This window comes from Megalobrama amblycephala, linkage group LG6 (assembly GCF_018812025.1).
Source record: "Megalobrama amblycephala isolate DHTTF-2021 linkage group LG6, ASM1881202v1, whole genome shotgun sequence".
Classification (NCBI taxonomy): domain Eukaryota; kingdom Metazoa; phylum Chordata; class Actinopteri; order Cypriniformes; family Xenocyprididae; genus Megalobrama; species Megalobrama amblycephala.
Genome location: NC_063049.1, coordinates 10,856,328 through 10,881,590, shown reverse-complemented (window position 1 = coordinate 10,881,590; position 25,263 = coordinate 10,856,328). Strand labels below are relative to the sequence as shown.

The window sequence follows — 25,263 nt, the reverse complement described above, 5'->3', positions numbered from 1 at the left end:
CGGTACCAAGTCGGTACTGAAATTTTAAAAATGTGTTGCTTTGAGCGCTGTTAAGTGGATTCGTAAACACCTCTGATTGGCCATTGTGTTCACACACGCAACAGATGTGTCTGTGATTGGCTACAATGATCAAAGCTTCAAAAACATGTTGTAAATAGACATCAATGACTCTCTTCACCGAGCGCTTTACACACAGGAGCATTTGAAAGCAGGCCCACTGATAGACGCCCGCTCCCGCTCCCGTTTTCAAAACACTTTCAAATTCAAACACTTCCGTGTGCTTTCAAATGCCCCAGTGCTTTGATTATTGTCGCCAATCACAGACATATATGTTAAGCACGTGAACACAATGGCCAATCAGAGGTGTTTACAAATCCGCTCAACAACACTCAAAGAAAACATTTCAGTACTGACTTGATATCGAAGTCGGTACTTTTGACAACACTTAGGTCCGGCATAGCCATGCTGTTCTCAAGCAAAACTGGGCTCGTGTGGCTGGTCCACCAGCACTGCCACTTCCCATGCTGGTGGCCAGCAAACCAGAAACCAGCAACCTGTGTGATTCACACAATTAAACTAAATATTCTTGAGCGCACATGTATATTGCACTTTGCTTTCAGAGTAATATCCGCTTTCAAACTTCCTGCCGCTAAAGATGACACGTGTGGTCAGTGTTTGAGTATTCTTGGTTGGTTTTCTGTTCTGTTTTCTCTGTTGGTATTAGGGGCTGTTTACACAATACCGTTTTCAACTAAAAACAGAAAACTTTTTATGCGTTTTGGCCGTTAATTTACGGGGGCCTGAAAAAGCAAACTTGTGGAAACAAGCAAACAGGTTTCAAAGTGCAAAACTATACCATTATTGTCTCCATGTAAACAACAAATACACAAATTTGTGAAAACGGTGATGTGCATTTACGTGTTCAGTCTATAGTCGCATAGTTTTTCTTTTTAAAGTGACATCGCCATCTACTGGCCTGACAGCAGAAATTTTCGCGGATTCATGTGAACTGGGATCGTTTAGACAACGCTGTCGTTTGTACACCAAAAAAGGCAAAGGAAAAACTTTACAGTTTTTGGCACAAAACGTTATCACGTTTTAGTACATCCCTTACTTTCCATGGTTATTTCATTGTTTGATTAATGCACTGCACCTGTTTCTCGTTTAGTTCATTGGATTGTGTTAGTGGATATTGAGCCTGTTTTCTGTTATTATTTGTTCTGTAATAGTTGCATTTAGCTGGTTGTTCTGTTCGTGTGTTTTGGGTATTTGAGAATATCTTTATATTTTTGAGTTTAAATAAATAAATAGACGTCTGCAGTTAGATCCTGCTCTTTTATTTTTGCAACAACCACGCTGCTGGCTACAAATGTCAAATCTAGAGCTCCTAACATAGTGATACAAGTAGTAGCTCAGAAGTAGATCTGCCTTCCAAAAAGCATAAATTTTCAAACGCATGACCAGGGTGGCAACTCACATGACGCCGGCATAGGAGGAGGTGGGGGGGGTGGCGGAGGTTCAAGCATGGGCATACCATGTGCCGCCCCATTAGCCACACCTCTTTGACTGACCACCCCCTCACCGGACAGCCCAACTACGCCCTCTGACCCTGGTAGATGCCCGTTCCCCTGTGGAGGAGACGTCAGGATGGCTATGTCCCCATCCCCTTTCTTCTGGATCTTGATGGTTCCCTGTTTCTCCAGCTCGTGGATCTTCTTCTCCAGGTTGCACTGCCTCTGAATGGCCTCATCCTTTTCCTTCACCATCCGACGTAGGGTGTGCACCTGAGAGCTGGCGTCTTTATACACCTCCTATGACCACAAAGCAGGAATCAAAGTTAGCACAAACATAATGCATTTTTATTACTTTAAAGCAGGGATTCCCAAGCAGGGTTTTGTGAGTTGTTGAAAAGCTAATTAAATAAATCAAGTGTAACCTTGGAGCTGCAAAATTAATCAGAATAAAATTGAAATCCTAATATAGCTGTGATAGTGCGATTATCAAATCAAATGCTGCGATTTAATTATGTGTATAGTTTGTTGTGCTGTGTTTCAGAGTAAAGCGTGGTGTGATCTAGTGTTTTTATAACCTGTTTTTTATTACAATATCACATATTGATTTTTTTATTTTATAGTACGATTGTAATTTACAGTACAATTGTAACAGCACTTCTGTCATCCATTTTGTATAATTAGAGTTAAAAAAAATAATAATAACAGTTCAAAAAGTAATTTGACAAAATAATCGCAATTAAATTTTTTGACTGTCTCGCAGTCTGATCAGCCTGATAAAAAAATAAATAAAATTAAATAAAAAGAATTCAAATAAAACAGAAAATAAAAAAAATATTTTATCTGTTTTCTTGCATATCATGCGACATAAAAAAGAAACTGTGAACGTGAATGTGTCGTTAATTTTTTGAAATATTAACTTAGCTAACCAATCTCAGGGGTACTTGAAGTAAATATTTTATGTCTAAAGCACATGCAATTAATTTTTTTTTTAGTACTAAAATAATAAAAACAGAGGTTTTAAGGATTTAAGTCAACATGAACATTGTTTTTAATGGATGATTAAAAATCACTAGAAAAATGCACTAGAATAAAGCCAGACCTGAATATGAATTTGCACATATACGAAAAGGTAATGCTTTAGTTGCACTTTATTTTAAAGTAGTATGTGCACTTACAATATAAAGAGTCATATAAAGTATCTACATGTGATAAGATTAGTTAGGCTAATTTAATAAAGTTAGTTATTACCCAGTTATTGCACTTTAGTTATACATAGTATGTACATGTGGAAAATGACTGTAAAATAAAGTGCTACCAATGATTCTTTTTCAAATCTATTGGTATTTACTATCATTATCATAACCTTTATTACATTTACTAAATTATTGTTACGCAAATTGCAAGAGAAACTGAAGAGGAAGTGATGCAAGGATTCATCTTTTACCCGAATAGACTCCAGCTCTTTATTTCTTAGCATGAGTTGTTTCTCCAGCTCAACGATTTTCGCCATCGCCTCATTCTCTGTGTCCTGTAACTTCTCTGTCAGCTAAAAAAAAACCCACAAACAAGAATCAACAAGAAATAAGACTCCAGCTACAGAACATAGAGTTATTAAGACAACTGAAGACATAATAAATAAGCCATGACAGAAAGCTTACAAGAGATTTGAGTATTTGAGTTTTCCAAATTGCTGAGACATGAACATTGTGCTTTAAACAGAACACTAAAAACTTCATGAGCTCAGGCAGTGTTGCATAAATATTTAACTTCAGATTCGCATTAATTATCACTTTAGTATTCATACACCTGACATGGACCTTAAAAGATTCTGGCTGCTTTCATTTCATAATATACTGTAGTTTGTTTAGAATGTAGAACTGCAAGGATTAATGGAGCTAGAATACATACTGTTACCTGGCCAAAGCTTTGAAGTTTTGTCAATCTAATTGATAGTTTGCTGCCATGGTTTATTTCTTTTAATATTCCCTGAAGAATTATTTAATGTACTTATGTGTTTTTTTTTGTTTTTGTTGTTTTGCTGTCAAACGATTAATCACAATTAATCGCATCCAAATTGAAAAGTTTTCACACCCCGACTCTTAATGCATCGTGTTTCCTTCTGGAGCATCAGTGAATGTTTGAACCTTTTTTAATAGTTGTGTTTGAGTCCCTCAGTTGTCCTCAGTATGAAAACACAGATCTCAAAATCCTACAGTCACTGCTGGAAAGGGTTCAAATATGCAAAAATGCTTGAAAACCGATGAATCTGCAGGAGCTGGAGGGTTTTTCTGAAGAACAGAGTTCAGTTTAACTGCTCAGGACAAACAAGAGACTCATGAACAACCATCACAAAACAAAAAAACAGTCGTGGATCATCAGGTAACCACACACAGTATTAAGAATCAATGGTTCACAAACTTATGAATGGGGTTATTTTAATAAATTCAGCTATTGTTTTGTCTTGTGAACTAAATGCAAACATCTTTTATGTAAAATATCTTACTCAGGACAGTACTAAATAAAAAATAACATATTTTTTATTATCCCTCTTATTTTATTAAAATAATTCTCATTTTCACAGATTCTGCAAGGGGTTCACATACTTTTTCATGCCACTGTGTGTGTGTGTATATATATATATATTCTTAAATATATACATAATAAATATACACAGTACACACATATATTGTGTAAGCAAACTTTTAATTTGGATGCGATTAATCGTGATTAATCTTTTGACAGCACTTGCTGTATTTTTGCTGTTATTCTAGCTTTGTAATTTATTTAGTAAAGTATAAGAATAAAATATTCATGAATGCTTCTCTACTCTTTTAAGAATATATGCACTTATGCAGCACACTATAAAAATCAATGCCACACTAATGAGGGAATAACCTCAGGTCAGGAAGTCTTCCTTTGACCAGATGGGCCAAATGTCAAAAATGGTCAAAGGTCAAGCCACATGTATGATGGGGTCCTATCATGTTTCATTATTATTAAAGACTTTCTGTTGAACTCTAATACTGCTTATAACCCCAAAAAATTATCCACCGCACACTTGCTAAAATGCTTAATCATGTTAAACTGCTAATTCATTGTGTCAGAGATGTTGTTATCCACATATAACACTTGCTGTCATTCATAATGCAGATTTCATAATATTAACTGAGGCTAGTGCGCAAATATTGGCAATAAATGACAAACAAGACAAAGATCATATTGTGTTGTGTTACTAACATGAGACATGTTCTCCTCTAGTTCCTCCACTCTCTCCAGCGCTGCGTTCTTGGTCTCTGCATCCTCCAACAGAGCCCCAACATCAAACACGTTATCCAGGTACGCTTGAATCTGCACATGCAGTTTATCGCTCTCGGTGTGCTTCAGTTTCTACTCAGAGAGACAAAGAGAGAGAGGGAGTGAGGGATCCTCTTGCAGCTCACTCAACAGTTACTGATACTGAACATTGGCATCAAAAGAATCATTTCAGCAGGTTTGCTTACGTCCAGATATTCGTCCAAGCCCAGCTTTGTGAAGTCGTACTGTAAGTGCACTCTAAAATTCATGTCTTCCACAGAATGAACCACAATGTTAATGAACTGCATACAGGCAACCTGCAAGACAATATACACCATACACATTCATTAAAGTGAATTACTGATGAAGAAAACTGGGGTTTAACCAAATAAAATTTGCACACAAAAGAACATCTATCATTTACAAAGCTCTATATAACCTTCACATGTTCGTTTATTTAGTATATTGGCTTATTACACGCTTATTACACGCTTATTACGCAGAAAATCTCAACTGCTTGATTGTTTGTATCGTTGCAAAATGTAAAGTACATTTTTACTCTTTATATAAAGTTGAATATAGAAGTTTATCCTACATTATTTGCATAAATACAGTACATTCACGCAAAGCTATACTGTATATACAATAGCAAATCTCAACATTTTGATTGCTTGTATCATCACAAAATGTAAACTATATTATCGCCCATCTCTAATCTGCTAAATGCGACTAAAAGCCATGAAGATATTTAGATATTATTAACAGTAACTTTGAAAATATGTGTGAAAAGTGCTATATAAATAAATTTGACTTGACTACACAGTTCTCTGAAATATATAATTCTGACTTGTCAATCGCTGAATTCAAATGTTTTTATATAATGAGTGCTGAACTAAAAACAGACTTAGCTGTATTTCATGTCTCTCATATCACTCAGCACTCTAAACTCTACATACTAAACTCATTTAAACTCAAGTCAATACATAATGTGCATTTATTTAGTAAGTAGCTGTAATATGTGTGAAAATGTCCAGTCAGGCATACTTACATTATCATTATCCCTTAAAAGCTTATATGTTGGACTATTTGACAATGCTTTCAGATACCATATGGGGTAGTAGTGCTCCCATCACCATTCGACACATTTTCCCATGTTAAAAATTGAATTAATCAAATTTACCCCTAAATCAAGCCTTTCACTTTCAAGGCTTCCAACATAAAGTTGTTGTTTTTTTCCTATTCACATGTGCAGCTAAAATGGTTGTAATATTATGATGCCATGTTCTTTAATGAAGCTCTTATATAGGATATAAGCATATATCTGCAATAATCTAACTATATCTCACAGTTGAATACTGTCTATCAGTGGTACAGTGTTATGTATTTTATAAGATTAATAACCATGAATATGTGTATATTTGGATGTTGTTCTAACACATACCATGAAGTCAATGTTATTATCTTCATTCTTGAAATGCTCCATGAGTTTCTCAAACCGTTGATCTTCTGAACACACCTGCAAAGAAATAAAGAAAGAGCTCAGGCAGTAAAATAATGTCCAGAGAAACTGAAAAAGAGTTTCAAAAACACCTTGATCCAGTAGTTTAATTTATTTCCCAAATCATTCCCTTAGGAAATAATATTAGCTTGATCTATCCTCCCCAAACAAGAGATATGACTAAATTAACTAATCAATATCAATGTGTTTAGTGGGTGTCTGCGTAAACCTATTTACTGTACAGGACTGTCAGCCTAAAACACCACTAAAACTCAACTAGATACAATCATATGTCTCATATCAATTTAATATTCAACAATATTATTGATTTGACTGCATTGACACTATTAGATGAGAACTGAATGATGATGTCACTGTTTGCTTTATAGACATAATGAAATAATTTAATAGTTTGTTATCTTTACAACAGAACTGAATCAACACTGAACTGACTTCAGCTGAACAATGACACTATTTTCTTTTAGAGCTGCTGTACAGCCGAAATGAACTCTGTTTGAATCGTTGAATAATTGTTCTGTAATCACTGTAAAACAATCTGTATTAAATAAAGCACTATATAAATAAAGGTGACCTGATTGGGTGACTTCTGGAACCCAAATTACCTTTTAATCTGTGTTTCTATTCAATTCTATTATCTGAAGCAGTGTTGAGTCATGTTTTTGTGTTTATGTACCTCTTTAAAGTGATCAAAGGCAGAGAGAATGATCTCATGACCTCCTCGAACCAGACACACGGCAGCCAACAGCTCCAGCACCAGAGCTTTAGTCCTGCACCAGCAGAGAGCAATATCACACATATTCAAACATTTCTGTCATTACTGCAGTGTATATCTTAAGCCTAGTTCAGACTGTCAGTCCAAATCTGATTTTTGTGCACATCCGATTGGAATCAGCAAGTTCGAACGCCAAAAAATTACATTAAATGCTATTTTTGCAAATCTGTTTCAAGCTACATTCATACAGTATGTGGTTTGAAATCCTATTCAAATCACATTTCCGGAAATCTGTTTCAGTCTGACTGCTCTGATTGGATTTTGCGTGGTTTATGTGACTTCTCACGCCACATAAAACATAAACGTCAGCCTTATAGCAAACATGCTGAAAGTTGCTGCAGAAACAAGGTTGTGTTTCTGCAAAGTGCCGGATGAGCAGAAAGTTATAATACAACTGTGAAATGTTTTGATACCGGCGGAGATGACAGCGCGAAATGAAGCCGCTCATACCAGCCTCCTACATTTCTGATGCTGCATAAGACGCAGTAGTCCAGCACGGTGGCTACACATTGTCATGTTTTAAATAAGACAACATCTGTATTGCAAAACCCTCCATGTTGCGGTTGTTTTTGGTGTATGCTTACCAATGCAACGCCATTGCCATAGAAACCAATGCAGATATTCCAAATCGGATCTGAACAGTTGCAATGCACAATGTGGACAGTCAATAATTTTAGATCAGATTCCAATCGGATACACAAATAATCAGATTTGGACTGACAATGTGAAAGAAGATGTAGTAGATCTGCACTACCATTCAAAAGTTTGTTTGTTTTTTTGAAAGAAAATATTTTTGAAATGTTTTTCCTAAAAAAACGTATCATGGTTTTAACAAAATTATTAAGCAGCACAACTTTTTTCAACATTTACAATAATAAATGTTTCTTTAAACAGCAAATCAGCATATTAGAATAATTTCTGAAAGATCATGTGACACCGAAGACTGGAGTAATGCTGCTGAAAATTCAGCTTTGCATCACAGGAATAAACTACAATTTTAAATATATATTAAAATAGAAAACAGTAATTTTAACTTGTAATAATATTCCAAAATATTACTGTTTTACTTTATTTTGATCTAATAAATGCAGCCTTCTTTCAAAACATTTTGAACGGTATAGTGTAAAAAAACTAAATTCAACAAAAGAACCATTTCTCCTATTTATGTAATCTACACCGATGGAGTAAAGAACCCCTCCACAGACACACACACACACACACACACACACACACACACACACACACACACACACACACACACAGATTAAAGAGTCTGTTGTTATAGCTGCCAGTATTTATGACTCTGAAAGAAGAGTCACAACCCACATGAATTAAAGCGGTGGCTTCTGGGAAAGTGCTCTTTCTTTCACAGACACACACACACACACATTTACTCCATCTCAATGGGTTACCTGGGATTCTTATTGTTCAGACTTAGTGCAATTTCATTCACAGCATGAGGGTGAGACATGACCATGTTGAAGCCATACTGAGAGAGAGACAGAAAGAGGACTAATTAGTAAACATAGCAGGAACTTCAAGATTTATTATCTGAACATAAAACATGATAAACACCAAATGGCTTTTCATGAATTAATGTGTGTGTACGGGTTATCTGTACATGTGAGCCCCAAAATGTCTTCACTACTAAAGTGAAACCTGTTGATAGCTGGACCTCACTGTTTGTGATCTTATTTTTCTTTAAATATAATAATGTCAACAGGTTTGTGTGAGTGTTACGGATATAACATTTACTTAGTATGAAAATCCATCCCACCAGGATTTCATCACTTTTTTGTGAGTTTTTTTACAATCAAAATGACTGATTTTGTGGCAGCAATTTCCAGAATTTTGTGGAAAATTTGCATTTGTATACAACATTTATCACACACAGCTAATTAGGCAGGATCACAAAAAAATTTAACATTTGGTTGATTTTGCATCGTGGAATCACATAAAAACTAAAAAAAGTCTATGAGAGGTCCCCACTAATATAGATTCAAAGGTTTGTGTGTTTTACCTGGTAGTTCATGATGGCTCGTAGGCACATGATGCACACGTGAACATCGTCTTTCTTACATACTAATCTGGAATTCTTCAAAGTCTTCCGGCTGGATAATGTATTAGACCTGGGAGCAAAACAACAAGTGAAGTTTAGTATCCAATGATATCAACAGTTTATCCAACAAATGAAAATTCTGTCATTATTTTGTCACCCTCGTGTTGTTCCAAACTCATTTGGACTCTCATTCTTCTGTGGAACACAGAAGAAGATTTTTAGCAGAACGTTTGAGCTGTCCACATTCACTTTTATTACACTGAAAAGAGCAGAGAATGTTTATATTAATAAACATTCTATGAAACATCTTCTTTTGTTTTCTACAGAAGAAATAAAGTTCAGGTACAGTTTAGGAACAGTATTCAAAATCTGCTTCAAAGCTTTGAAGCTTTACGAATCTTTTGTTTCGAATCAGTGGTTCAGAGGCTTCGTTATGTCATAAGTGTTTCAAAATTTCAACAGTTCACGTGACTTTGTCAGTTTGTTACACGCTCTGAACCACTGATTAAAAACAAAAGATTTGTAAAGCTTTGAAGCTTCATGAAGCAGTCTTTTGAAATCACCCATCACTAAATATTGTTGAATAAAGTCATTATTTTGTTTTTTTGGCATACAAAAAGTATTATCGCCACTTCATAACATTAAGGTTGAACCACTGTAGTCACATGAACTGTTTTAAATATGTCTTTAGTACCTTTCTGGGCAGTGAAAAAGGAAATGATCTTGCTGGCAATGGAGACCTCACTGAGCCATTGGATTTTATCAAAAATATCTTAATTTGTGTTCTGAAAATGAACGAAGGTCTTATGGGTGTGGAATGACATGAGGGTGAGTAATTAATGACAGAATTTTCATTTTTGGGTGAACTAACCCTTTAAATGCCTTTAAATGTCTGTCACTTTTGATCAAATTATTGCAACCTTTCTAAATAAAAGTATTCATTCAAAAAAAAAAAAAAAAAAAAATGGTAGTGTAACTATATTATAACTATTCATTAAGAGGAATAACTACATTTGATCAGATAGTCTAATCTAGCATCATATCCTGATCTAGAGTCACATGACTGAATCAAATCAATACTAAACAGCAGGACCAGAGCATGTATTCTCATACCGAAACAGTCAAGAAAACACTTGCAGTTTGTGGGAGCATCTTTAAATGATAATAGTGCTGTGTTTAGGTCTGTCAGCAGCATCTGTGTGATTGAAGACTGCTGCGTGTGATGTGTGAGGAGTCGCATTGTTTTAGAGCAGTTAAAGCGCTCTGTGCACACATATCACCTCCACAACACAACGGCAGTGTCATTGACATGCATGCCAGCCATCGGGCCCAAGCCAAAGGCTTTTATGTGTGAGAACAGAGATGCAAAGCAACAGATGCACACAAAGAACACACACACAAACAGGTATAAAATATACACATATACATTTTACTAACAATTACTGATAAATAAGGACATTCAAATATACTTGGACAAAATCATGCAAACATAGAAATCTAAATAGGCACACAAATACACACACAAATAGACTAGAGGAGGTGTACACACACAAACTAACACAATGGGCACACAGTTCTTTTTCAGGACTGTCACAAGACGAGCTGGGCGTGATTTTCTGAAAACACACACACAGCAAACGCATAATGCAATATGTCAGCAGCAGTGCCTGGGGCAATGGTTTGTGTTCAATGCTGAGAACTCATTCAGTATCACACACTGGAACATGAACACTCTTGCCTGCCCTAGCGGTGTGCGATACGTATTGTCTATGAAAATATCATAACTGCTGTTTTAATAATGAAAAACTTATTGAATGTCATTAAATTTGCAAAAAAACCCAAACAAACAAAAACACGCCTTGACAGTGCACGCTTTTACAGTATATTTCTATATAGCCTTAGCCTCAGACGTCACGCCTACTGAACGTTGGCTGAACGTCTGATGCATAAGGAACACTTAGCTGGAAACACTTCAGGAGTTTCAAAGTCGTTATCTGGTTGGTTGAATTCTACAGGATGTCCGGGAGACGCGTGTCGCGTTCTTTAACGGTCCACCTGGAAACAAATGCTGTGGCGCTAAACTCCCTTGTGGAAGAAGAACGCGGTCGTGTTTACAAGCGCTTATCGGGATCAACTAAATGCTGGATTTTGAAAAGTATGTGAATTTCACGGCTCCATTGTTGCAGTAAACTTGCACAATGTTCTTGAATTAATAATGTAAAGATCCACGTCTGATATTGCAGGGACATCGACTTTACATTTTCACGCCCTAAACATGACACGGAACAAAGTGATTGGTTGAACTTGTGAACTTGGTTGCGTTACATGCCAGTCAAATGTCCTCTCGGGAGGTCCTTGGTCCAGACCTTCTGCAGTCAGTCTGAAGGTCTGGCTACGCAAGACTAATTTCTATATGATATAGTTATGGAATATCACATGAGCAAGCATGCTCATTTTTCATGAATATCAGCACAATTGCAAATGTGCTATTGATTTTATACAGCAGTTTAATAAACAAGAAGTTAATATTGTAAGTTAGATATTAGAAACAATATTGTCTGTTTTGCTCTATTTCTCCAACGAAAATAGTAACAGAACTGGTGTGCTTCGGTGGCGTTTTGTTTCAGTTAGGGTTAGGGTTGGGTATTCATAAATCCTCTGGCCTCATGGGATAGTAAAGTGTCCATCGAATGTGCACTTCAGAATCTCAGAGGAAGTAATAGGTTATCCGGGGACTTTTCTCCTACTGTTTTTTGAATACTATGTATTTGGACATACTACTCTTTTGGCGTACTGTTTTTCACGTACTATATAGTAGGGAAGTATTCTATTTTGGACACAGCGAGTGACTTCCCACCACCTCCTGGTGGTTTAAGTTTCATATTTAAAGTATCATTTAATTAAAAAACAAAAATGTTTAGATGCAGCTTCTGTGTCACTTCTGCAGTACAAAAAAAAAAGGATTTTGTTGATTGGTAGAAGCTTATAATGTGTTATTATTCTAATTAAATTTACTGATTAAATGTGAGTATTTGACATAAAAGATACATTAAATAAGGTTAGTTATTAAATAAGGTTAGTTAAAATTGCCCTTTTGCCCCAGGAAATAATTTTTAGGTTGAAAATTTCACCCCTTAAGGAAAAGGTTAATTTCGGTCACTGCTGTGAACTAACCACTGCACAGCATATGAAGAATATGAAAAGCTTTAGGAGTCAGCTGTCCACAACAGGCCTAAACCAGTCAAGGTACAACATAAGAACACACTTAGAATCAAAAATTAGTTATTATTATCAACATAATCCCAGAGAATACATTATAATTGATATTACACACCCCTAGTCTGCACTGAATCACAGGAGAACACTGTGATTCACTGTGATGTGGTCTGTCTTCAACTGTGACTTGAGTGAGAGTGTGAGACTACTTTCTTCTGAGCTCTTTCCTCCAGAACATCACAAGGACCTAGAAGCTCTTGCAGAGAGTATTGAAAAGCACATGTGTGTAATGTCTTTGTCATATATCCGGATGTATGACTGTGCTCATCTGGAACACAGTATTCCTGATTCATATCTGTCAGGTGATTTCACAAGCACACACGCTTAAACACGCTCTTTGTAAAATTGCAAAAGTTGATGCTTCAAGCTATGTATTTTATTATAAAAGAACAGCACTTCTATTAAAGGACTGATCTGATGAAGACAATCAGAGTTTTATTAATAAATATCCTAATGCATATATATGGCAGTGAACGGGACCAACGAGTATGAAGCTGGAGAAAATGCATCCATCCATCATAAAAGTACTCCACATGGCTCCGGGGGGTTAATAAAGACCTTCTGAAGCGAAGCGATGCATTTGTGTAAGCAAAATATCCATATTTTAAAAGTTATAAAGTAAAATATCTATCCTCCGCCAGACCACCTTCCATACAAAGAAAGTGTAAAACTCTCACAGTTCAAAACACCTTCTGTATTCAACTTACGGAAAACTTTGAATTCGGAAGGCGGTCTGGCGGAAGCTAGATATTTTACTTTATGACGTGTTAAACATGGACATTTTTCTTACACAAACACAATGCTTCACTTCAGAAGGCCTTTATTAACCCCCGGAGCCGTGAGGAGTACGTTTATGATGGATGTGCGCGCTTTCTTCAGCTTCATACTCGTTGGTCCCGTTCACTGCCATTATAAAGCTTGGACGTGCCAGAATATGTAACTCCGATTGTGTTCATCAGAAAGAAGAAAGTCATATACACCTAGGGTGGGTTGAGAGTGAGTAAAGCTCGGGGTGATTTTCATTTTAGAGTGAACTAATCCTTTAATGCATTTCCCGGTTGACTATCTTTGCCACAAAGACTTTCATTGGAAGTGCATCACTACAAATGAGTTTTCCTTTATTATTATAAATTGAGCGATGAGACTCACATCTGTCAGTTGATTTCACAAGCACACATGCTTAAACACGCTCTTTGTGAAGTTGCAAAAGTTGATCCTCCAAGCTACGTGTTTTACACGTAGAACAGTGCTCGTATTAAAGGACTGATCATTCAGGGACTGAATATTTTTTAGTTATATGTCTCATATCTTGACATTAACATCTACATAATATCCTACTACACCTTAAGAGTGGTCTTCTTGCAAACATTCAAAAGCTTTATAATGTGGTACTTGACATTATGCCACAGATATTGTTGAAAAAACCTTCACTTGGGTAATATTTTCTATCAATACTGTATTTATAAAGCATTATAATGTATGCATAATGCCTTATAAAATATATCCTTATCATCTCATGATAATCATAACAACTGTTATAATACATTATACTACCTACCTATTTGTGTATGTAGTATAATGATAATGAACACCATGTTATATCCACTTAAATTACAATGGATTAAGGTTCCCATAGTTGCATTATATGTCTCATATCTTGACATTAATATCCAACTACATCTTAACAGTGGACTGAAGACAGTCTTTAAACTTCCAAAAGGCTTTAAAAGTGTTATACTGTATCTATAAGTAGTCTTTGTCAGCTCTACATAAAGTCTACTTTTAAACAGCCATAAGATATTGTGAATGGGTTATATGACACATATGCTGTATATGTAATATCAGCAAAATCATATTACAATGTTTCAGTAGTTACCAGTGAGCTTAAACGTGCTCACACTGGAAATTAACATTAGCCACACTCAAATATGAACAACCACTCCCAAACACTCACATGATGTAAAAAGATTTTAAATATATTTTATTTATACAGTCAAACCAAAAATTATTCAGACATTTTTGGTATATTTTTACTAGTGGGTGCAGGACACTATAGTTCATTTATGTAAGTGAGGATAGCAAAATAAAGTAAACTGTGACATATTATACCAAAAAATTCTTTATACAGTGGACCACCAGTAAAATTGATAAACATTTGGAAACAAAAATTATTCAGACACTTTGACCTGACCATGTTTTGCTTGAGTGTTATCTGACATAATTAAGATTATTTTTTTCTGACACAGTTTAACTCTGAGAACTTGTCATATTTTATTACCATTTTTTTTTAAACTATAGTGAATAAACTGAATTAATGAATGAAATGTTCAAGGTGTCTGAATAAATTTTGGTTTGACTGTATATTGAGATATGAGACTTATAATAGATTATAACTATTGTAATATAATCAATTATAACTTGGTGTTCATTGTGCTATACATCTTAAAATTTATAACCACAAATAGTGTTATGTACTATAACTGTTGTAACAATTATTCATGACAGGATACAACATACTGCATTATTTTTATGGCATTATGCCTGGCAATGGATTAAAATGCAGGCTTCATAGAAAGTTTTACACTGAAGTAATATTATAAACAGTAGGTATCACACTCAATAATCTAATGCTATACTATTTTTTTCATGTCTACAGTATTCTATAAAAATCTAGAACTTTGAGCTAAACCTAAACAGTAAATGCAGTAGACGTACCCTTGTTTCTGTGAGCACTTTGGACATTGCAGATGAGTCTGTGTTCTTCAGGAGGGCATGGAAATTTGAGAATTATTTGAGAAAACGATTTAACCCTACAAAATACTAGAAGCAGAAGGAAAGCACTGGAACAAAACTACTACATGTGGGCAGAACCTCTGAACTATGGAACACAAATTCACACCACTGGCTGCAGAGTTTACAGTGGAGAGAAACAACAAAGTGAATCCATATATCCACTGCAGAGCAGCCTGATCTGAATAAACATCTTAAAATAACAGGTGAAATCAGAGATTATGCCTTACAGAAGATATGAGGGCAAGTTGCATCTGAGGTCGCAGGTACACCGCTAGTTACTTAGCAACTGAACTCATTCTGCTAATCTACGGTAACTTCCATAATACAGCACATGAGAAAAAGTGAAGGGGAGAGGAAAGGAGACTCTGTCTGAAGGACGAAAAGAACGTGCCTTGTGTTGCAGATGGGAGCGCACATCAGCAAACTGCAGACAGAGTGACAACTGTATTAATTACACAGATTCATTTCACAAAACCTGTGACACAGTTCATCATTCCAGCAAGAGGAACACAGAATGTATATACACCTAAAGAAATTAATAACATATATATTTTTTTATAGTTATTGTTGTAGTCATCTTTCTTTGTGTGAATGAGCCTTTATGAAGAATAAAATATTCTGTTTATAAAGTATAACTATATTGGTGTCTACATCAAAGGGCAATAATGTTCTGTTTATTATAAGCTACAGTGGTGGTCGGCACCCTTGGTAAATATGATCAAAAATGACTATATAAATAAATCTCAATTGTTTATCCTTATGATCTTTAATTCATAAAATTAGCAAAAATCTAATCTTTCATTGAAGGAAAATAATTGAAAGTGGGGGGGGGGGGAAATCACATTATGAAATAAATGTTTTTCTCCAAAACATGTTGGCCACAATTATTGGCACCCTTTTATTCAATACTTTTTGCAACCTCCTTTTGCCAAGATAACAGCTCTGAGTCTTCTTCTAAAATGCCTGATGAGTTTGGAGAACACCTGATAAGAGATCAGAGATCATTCCTTCATGCAGAATCTCTACAGATCCTTCAGATTCCCACCTCCATGTTGGTGCTTCTTTTCTTCAGTTCACTCTACTCATTTTCTTTAGGGTTCAGGTCAGGGGACTGGTATGGCCATGGCAGAAGCTTCATTTTGTGCTCAGTGACACATTTTTGTGTTGGTTTTGATGTTTGTTTTGGATCATTGTCCTGATGGAAGACCCAACCACAGCCCATTATTGGATTTCGAGCAGAAACGGTCAAGTTTTGATTTTTTATTTGTTGATATTTGATAGAATCCATGATACCATGTATCTGAACAAGATATCCAGGACCACCAGCAGAAAAATAGGCCCACAACATTAAAGCAGTATATTTAACCGTGGGCATGGGGTACTTTTTACCCATGTGTGCACCAAACCCATCTGGTGGGTTTGCTGCCAAAAAGCTCTTTTTTTTAGTGTCATCTGACCACAGAAGCCGGTCCCGTTTGAAGTTCCAGTCTTGTCTGACAACTGAGTATGCTGGAGTTTTTTTCTGGATGAGAGCAGAGGATTTTTCTTGAAACCCTCCTGAACAACTTGTGGGGATGTAGGTGATGTTTGATCATTTTTTTAGGCTTTCTGAGACTCAAGACTAAACTAACCTCTGCAATTCTCCAACTGTGATCCTTGGAGAGTGTTGTGCCACTCAAACTTTCCTCAATGTGCATTAGGACGATTTAGACACACGTCCTCTTCCAGGCAGATTTGTAACATCTAACATTTGTAACATTGCCCTGATAGTGGAAATGGGAATTTTCAATGCTTTAGCTATTTTCTTACAGCCAATTTCTATTTAGTGAAGCTCAACAATCTTTTGCTGCACATATTATATACTATATTCTTTGGTTGTACTCATTGTGATAAATGATTAAGGGAATTTGGCCTTTGTGTTTCCTCATGTTTATACTGCTGCGGAACAGGAAGTCATGGCTGGACAATTTCATGTTCATGGTGTGCTAAAAAAAATATAAATATGAATGTACTTTAGAGATATTTTACTCATAAAACTTTGTCTCAGTATGGCGCACTACGACGCCATACTGAGACAAAATCCGAAACGAGTCATTTTGGGAGCTTGGTTTCAATAAAAAATAACGTCCTAACGAGGACGTTTTGAGTTCTGAAATTTATAGGATATTTTTTATAGTAGAAAAACATCTTTTATGTCGAAAGATCAAGGAAAATTTTATTTCTCAATACATGACCTCTTTAAAACATAAAACTTTTTTACTTAACAAAATTATTTTTTTTTATTCAGTTAGTTGCCAAGGAAACATTCCTCATTTTAATTTAGTTTAACTTGATGTACTAAAATAACTAAAACTGAAATAAAAATAAATAAATAAATAAAAACCTCAGTTATAATTATCATCCTTGTGAATGGGCCTTAAGTGCACAACCTAAATGTAGCAAGGGTGAACTACATTATCAATAGTATTTCTAGTATTCATAATGACATTAGTAACTGGTAATGCCATTGTCATATTTGGCCAGTAAAATAATAGTAATAATAATAATAAAAAAGCACCCTTATTTCCCTTAATTAAAAGTTGCTCATCGAGGGTGAGACTTTGGTGTCAGGGTCAAGCTTTGCTTTGTCTTATTCATTGTTGAAGACACATGCATCTACATACGTAAGCAGAAACTCCACTGAAAGGTTGCAAGCTTTTGACATGTGACCCAGAAAAAAAAAACAACAACTGAGCAGAATTCCAGAATTAGAATCGGGAATTCTCTAGCTACTGCATAAGGGTTAGACCTTAATCCAATTCAAATGACAGGGAGCTTAGCATATTGAACCCATTCAAACAGATCCCCTCAGGCTCAGTGTAAATACTCCGGTCCCGTCATCAGGCCGGTAAATAACAGACAGGGAGGTTCCTATATTAATTCTCATATGATGCTGATGTGTCAGTTATCTCGTTCCTCATCAGAATAAAAATATCTAAACCAGTGCTGTGAGTCAGCGGCCAGACAGACAGACACATGTCGATTGTGTTCTACTCTTGGTTCTGTCATGGTGCACAGTTTCCTAAGCCATTTAAAGTCTTACAGTCCTCATGACTATACAAAAGAGCCTTTCAGAAATCACATGAAGTCTGTACACACTCTGCAGTTGGACACACCATATCAGTTTAGAAATATTAGATGCAGTACTATCAGGGTCTTGTATGATTCATTTGCTATGATTATGCTGTAATAACAACAAACGATGTTTGTGTTCATGCGTGTTCACACCTTAACGTTGAATGTCTGCTGGTTCTGGAGAAGTTGTTGCCTGTGACAGCTGACGAGAGGCTGTTTCCTCCATGGAGATCTTCAATCGATCGACTCCAGGGTTTAGATTTATCCACCGAGTTATCTGTGCTGTTCTCAAAACTGTCACCATCATACCTGACAATAAAAAATACATACATCATAAAAAACACAAAAAGAGAAAATATTACACCATATTATTCAAATAAATAGATTATATATTCACCATATATGCTTTTGCTTATATGCGCATTGCAAAAATTTGAATCCCATTTTTTTTTTTATAAATAAAAAAAAAACTTAAGAGTATATGCTGCATTAATACTTAGTTTTAGAAAAAAAATACTATAAACATCAAATTTATATAATAAAAATTATTATTTTAAAGACATTAATGACTTATATCAAATTTTTTATTTAATATCAGTGAACATACTGTAATAAAATATAAAATAAAATAAACTAATAAAATATAAAATAATAATATTAATAATAAATAAAAAATAAATCTTATTAATTCAAATGAAGAAAATGAGATCATAGATGTCTACTGAATTGGCCAGTTACACTACCATTCAAAAGTTTAGGGTCAGTAATTTGTATTATTATTATTATTATTATTATGAAATTATTACCTTAATTCATTAAGGATGCATTAAATTGATCAAATAAATATTTTTACATTGTTACAAAAAAATCTTAAATCTATAAATCAGCATAGAATGATTTCTGAATGATCATGTGACACTGAAGACTGGAGTAATGATGATGAAAATTCATAGGAATATATTGCATTTTAAAATATATTCAAATAGAAACAGTTATTTTAAATAATGAGCATAAGAGACTTCTTTGGTAAACATAAGAGACTTCTTTAAAAAAAAACATTCAAAAATTGTACCAAACTTTTGAAAGCTAGTGTATCTAGTGTTGTATTGGAGTGTCAGGATGTTATAAAAGTTTTTTTTTTTTCCCCAAACACACACTAAAACATAATTTCTTATCAGGTTGTAGAGTGCGATTTGTTGTAAATGGGATCTTGTGACTTGATCTGATCTCAGTGAACAGGCTGCATACACTCTCTAACACACACACACACACACGCAGGTCCACTCAGAGCAGCAGTAAGGCATGCAGTCAGAGCCACACACAGACACAGCAGCGGTCTGAGTGAAAGGAGCCATTGTGCTCATTGTGTTCATGTTCGGTACAATCACGGGTGACTTACGTGACAGCATACTGTGCAAACGAAAGATACTCCACCAACACATCCAAACCCTTATTCTCCTCATTCAGAAACTCCCGCACCCACCTAAACAGAGAAAGAGAGAGAGAGGGCATTACAAAAAATACCGTTGCAGTACTGTGTTAATGTGACGATATCTTTATATCACTATTCTTTATCATACAGCACTATTTGTTATACTATAATATCTTTAATCATGCAGTGGACAATCCAAGAGACTCTACAGAGCAATGTGTTCCAGTGTTCAGAAACTGCACTTTCATACAGAGACAGACATCATGAAATATGTATAATGGAACGGCGTCTCAGTAGCTTAAAAAAACAGCTTCAACTCAGTTCAGAGATTGAAAGCAAAGGTTTCATGTAGAAGGATTTCTCCCTCAGAGCAACAGCAATGAGAGATACTTCAAAGACATCGCAGAGACATCCCAGAATGCCGCACACATACACACACATACACACTGACAAAGACCGCAAGGATCCTAGATCAAAAGCTGCTTTTCACCTTTTCTTAGCAGTGAAAAATAGGCCAGGACCTGAAAACCTCACAGTTGAGATTATAGAATTCTGAAATCAAAATTAGTTATGTTTCTATTTCTTATTTTCATTTTCTAATAAACAGTTTGACTCATACCGTATGTGTTAATGTAGTTATAGGATCAGTATGAGGCAACTAAGAATTTGAAACTAGCCCATAAGATCATATTGTTAAAGTGCCCCTATTGTGCTTATTTGGATGTTACCTTTCCTGAAGTGTGTTATATAGCAGTTTGTGAATGTAAAAGGTCTGCAAAGTTTCAAAGATCAAAGTCCACAATAAATGGAGTTATTGTTAATTGGTTGTTTTTTTTTCCCAAAAGAAAGAACTAATTTTGAACTGCCTGAAATGAGTCGTCACTCATCAGTAATTCCAGTCTTATACTTGCTGGACGAACCTACATAGGTTTATAACACATTTGCATAATGCCAGACTATGGTTTCACTGACTGGCCACAAATAAAGTCTACTTTGACCCGCCTTCAAACTTTGTAGCTGAGACTGGAAGAGTTTGGTTTGTGTTGTCGACATGTTGAGAAGATGCTGTTTTCTTCGCTGCAAGAGCAAATCCAGATCGCACGCACTTCCAAAGAATGAGGACTCGCGCTGAAATTGATACGGTAAAACCGTCGACATTGTTACTGTTCATATCACTGTGTATACAAGTGCTGAGGAAGACTCTGGAGCTGAAATTCTGATATGGTAATAGACATATAGCATAATAAGGGCAGTTTAAATGTCATCTGTAAGTGATCTGTCAGTCTTTTTCCAGCTCAACCAATAGTTTACTGGCTACTGAAGCAGATGGAGCCAGAGGGTATATAGCTGATGTGGGACCATGGCTAATGCGATACATGGAAAAAGACATTCAGCTTCAGTTACAGAAGTGCAAAATTCACTGCATTTAGACCATGTAACATGCGATGCAACTCTCTACAATGGAGGCTTGAATCATACAGCAGTGCTTTTCAACCCTGCCCTGCTGAAAAATCCAACATAAACCAGTATGAAAGAATTCCGTGCTGGTTACAGTGCTGGTTAGTGCTTGTATAGTGCTGGTCTAGCTGGCGAACCAGCACAGTCATGCTGTTCTCAAGCAAATCTGATTCACCAGCATGGTCTTGTTGAGTGTGAGTAGGCCAGTTGTATGCAAGCAGTGTTTTGGGGACCAGCATTGTTTTTGCTTGCACATTTCTATATTTAACATATTAATTGTCTAAAGAAAAACAATAAAAAAATTAAAACATGATTTATTGTATGAAATAATAATAACTTTGTAATTTCTTTTGCTCCCTCTTTTGAAAGTAGAATTGAATACTTGAATTGAATTGTTTTAACTATGATTATATTATTAACCATTGTCATCTGCAGTTTTCAATAAAGAAAAAAATCAAACTGGTAAAACTTTTCAAAAGATCAAAGGATTTGTCTCCTGTTTCAAAAGATCTGTACACAAATCAGTTTGAAAACGTTTGTGTACATTCCAAAAAAACAATGACAACATAATTTTAAGCAGTTTGTTCAATGAAAGGGGTTATGAGAAGAGCTCTTTCAATGGTACAGTTAAAGGTGCTCTAAGTGATCCTGGGTGGAGTAACTTCCTGTTGACATTCGAAGTGTTGTCAAACAAAACAGAGGCTAGCTAGACCCTCCCTCCTCCTCCTCCTCCCCCTCCCCTCCGTGCTTCCTGAAACAGTCATGAACGCGCATTTAAAATCATTCTTGTCGGTTATTGGCTGGAGCACTGTTTATTGTTTCGTGGTCCAGACTGCACCAGTTTGTTTTTATTGCCGTTTTCGGAGCTTGTGGCGACTACAGAGACCGCGTTTTTTTTACAGTGTGTTCAGGGGACAGGCAGCTAGCGGATGATGTGAGGAGATGTTTGCTGTATGTGACAAAAAATGTTTTGGCCTAAAAACGCGTGACATCACTTAGAGCACTTTTAATAATGAAATAAGTGAAACAACTTAATAATGAAAATTCAAAATTGTTTTTGAAAGTTGCTGTTTTTAAAGACTTTCATGCTTACTTTAGGAACTCGCAAATGTCAAAATCCAGCTGTCATTCAATGTCTCCAAAAAGTGCACATAGTAAAAGTAATTTTAGTCAAAAGTATGAAATATTGTAGACAATAGTAATAGCATGCACTTTCGACAATTGCTGAAAGAATTAATTTAACCAATGTCAAGGGCCAAGTGCCCAACTAAAGGGAACACTAATCACCATAATGGCGACATCAAACAGACTTCAACAATGTACTATTTGAAAGAAATAAAGACAAACTGGTTTGTAATTAGTTAACATTAGGGGTGTGACGAGATCTCTTGTCACGAGATCTCGCGAGACTAAAATGTGACGAGATTTCTCGTCGAGGCGAAAAGTAGTCTCGTGATATTGCCATGACAGAGTGTTAGGATGATTGGGAAAGAATATGCCACTGCTACGTTTACATTACGCTTCCAATGTCGTTTTGCTTTGTATTTAAACAAAAAACATTTAATTCAGTTGGATAACGGTTGCCGCCGCTCCATATTTACAGAGTTACACGCAATCGTGAAAATGAAAGTAAACGCGAGGGCGCATTCAAACGCGATTTCAATATCCCGCATTTTGAAAGCGGCTCCCTGATGAATGCAAATATCTCTCAATATGAAAGCTATTTTAGGCTGGGCAGTGTAGTTGTAACCATCTCTTAGCTCTGTATCAAAGAAAAATTTGGGCTTATTTGCACTTTGAATATTGAGAGAGTGTGATTATGGTTGCACTTATTGCAAAGTGTTACCAAAAAATGAATAACAGTTTTCTCTTAATCTTATTAAGCACAAACAATAAGGTTTCATTTGTTAACATTAGTTAATGCACTGTGAACTATCATGAACTAGCAATGAATGACTATTTTTATTAACTAACATAAACAAAGATTAATAAATACTGTAGCAAAGATATTGCTCATTGTTGATGTTGGTTAATACATTTCAATTGAGGATTTCTTAAAAATAGTGTGTAAAAATCCTGTCTCGTCTTGTGAACTCAATCTCGAGTCTCGTCTTGTCTCGTCACACCCCTAGTTAACATGGTAATGCTGTTTTTGAAGTTAAGCATCCTCTGATGAGATATGATTTATTTTATCTGAAGTTGATGTCATCAAAGGCTGTGTGGCTCTAAGTCAGTTGTAGTTGTTGTGTTCCTGCTTGCCTCTTCCCTTTTTTCAGTTCTTGTTGTTCCTCTTTTCTTCAGTGATTCTGCTTGTTAACTGCAGGTGATTGTCACTAATGGTCAATCATTAATTGTAGAGTGAATCTACTTCATTTCACAAACTGCAACATTGCTTCAGTGTTACTTTTACTCTCTATAGATTGGATTTTGCTGTGTACAAGTAAACATGTAACCTGCAACAAGTGTTTTTCTTTAATAAATACTTTACTAAATTAATTGGAAATTTGTCCTGGCCTTTATCTAACCATGAGCACACATTAAGAAATATAATATGTAACACATACGTTTTTTTTGTTGTGGTCTTGCTGGGATGATACCAGCACTCAAATGACAACATATGCTGGTCAACCAAGCATACCCGCTTCCCAGCAAACCAGCATCCCATACTTGGGACCAGCAAACCAGCAACCAATATCCCATGCTGGTCCCAGCGTGTAAAACATACCTTATGCTGGTGAAAAGCAATGCTGGATTTTTGCATGGCATTGCAAGTCAAATATTGCACTCTGTTCTTTTTTTTAATTGAGCTGACTGTACATTATCCCTTAAAATATAGCTTTAACAATGTACAGTACAAATGGTGGTAACATTGTAAAAAAAGGAAAAGATCTGAAACTCTAGCGACAAGAGTTGTGGTACTGTAGTGTTTTGTGTTTGTCAAACCCTCTGTGAGCAGACAATACTGCCTTATCTCATCTAGATTAGCTAGATCATTTATGTAATCTAGTTTAGTACCATATGGTAGCTAAATCTCTATACAGTATGTTTATCTGCTCTGGCTTTCTGGCAGTATGTTTGTCTGGTCTGGACTGCCCTTGAAATAATGAAACTATAATAACACGGGACGGCAAGGAAAGAGTGTGTGTTGTTTGATACTGGAATATCACATCTTCCCATTTTCCTGTTGTGACATTTTCCTGACCTCCCTGAGTTCCGTCAGCCTTTCCACTTCCTGTAAATCCTAGTTCCCAGCATGCAACAGGGTGTGCGATTTTCAGGTCTCACAAAATCTCAGAATCTCTGTGCAGAAAGTAGTAACATATCAATCATACTTTTCTTCAGTAAAAAAGCAATACAAATGCTAATATTAATTGTGAACATTGTCTTAATATGCTGCAAAAGAAAATTAAGTTATATGTTGTTCATGCTGTTATTTACCACATTTTGAATAGTCTGTATCCCCTGACATACATTCCTGACAAATCAATTTTGTACATGCAGCATATTTTGCATTTTATAGGAATAACGATGACTTTGTCTTTTTTTAAACCTTAATAGGGCAACGTATCCTGGGAAAGACCACTCATAAAATCCAATATATCAAAAATATCAAAAATTCCTTTATGTTTTACGTAAGTCCAGATGATATAAAAAGTACGGTGGCCCAGTAGTGCACAACACAACGAAATTAAAAAAGCAAACATAAGTTCACAACACAACGAAATCGAGACACAACACAACAGAATCGAGCCACAACACAACGGAATAAAGCCACAACACAACGAAATCGAGCCACAACACAACGGAATAAAGCCACAACACAACGGAATAAAGCCACAACACAACGGAAATGCTCCCGACCACTAGGGGGCTCTCAGAGCTCGGTAAAGTTAGTTTTCCTTGCCACTGTTCTATAGAGTCGGCAGTAATATCAATACCACGATTAGTTTAAACAGTATGTAACCACTGCATATCGACATGAAATATTAATTCAATATCACCTACGTGCAAAATAGCTTCATATTTAGGCCT

The 25,263-nt window shown here is 35.7% G+C and overlaps 1 protein-coding gene across 6 annotated transcripts in view; it reads right to left on the bottom strand.

Moving 5' to 3' along the window:
- fmnl2a (formin-like 2a) overlaps positions 1 to 25,263 on the bottom strand; it is a 114,667-nt gene that overhangs the window by 29,130 nt on the left and 60,274 nt on the right. For all 6 annotated transcript variants that reach the window (XM_048192924.1, XM_048192928.1, XM_048192926.1 and 3 more), the window contains exons 5-14: positions 19,741 to 19,824; positions 18,495 to 18,650; positions 9,120 to 9,228; positions 8,512 to 8,588; positions 7,001 to 7,094; positions 6,250 to 6,324; positions 5,015 to 5,125; positions 4,752 to 4,901; positions 2,959 to 3,060; positions 1,478 to 1,811 (exon numbers count right to left, since the gene is read on the bottom strand). In XM_048192924.1, the coding sequence (XP_048048881.1) occupies positions 1,478 to 1,811; positions 2,959 to 3,060; positions 4,752 to 4,901; positions 5,015 to 5,125; positions 6,250 to 6,324; positions 7,001 to 7,094; positions 8,512 to 8,588; positions 9,120 to 9,228; positions 18,495 to 18,650; positions 19,741 to 19,824 (1,292 nt within the window). The remainder of the gene's footprint in view (positions 1 to 1,477; positions 1,812 to 2,958; positions 3,061 to 4,751; positions 4,902 to 5,014; positions 5,126 to 6,249; positions 6,325 to 7,000; positions 7,095 to 8,511; positions 8,589 to 9,119; positions 9,229 to 18,494; positions 18,651 to 19,740; positions 19,825 to 25,263) is intronic.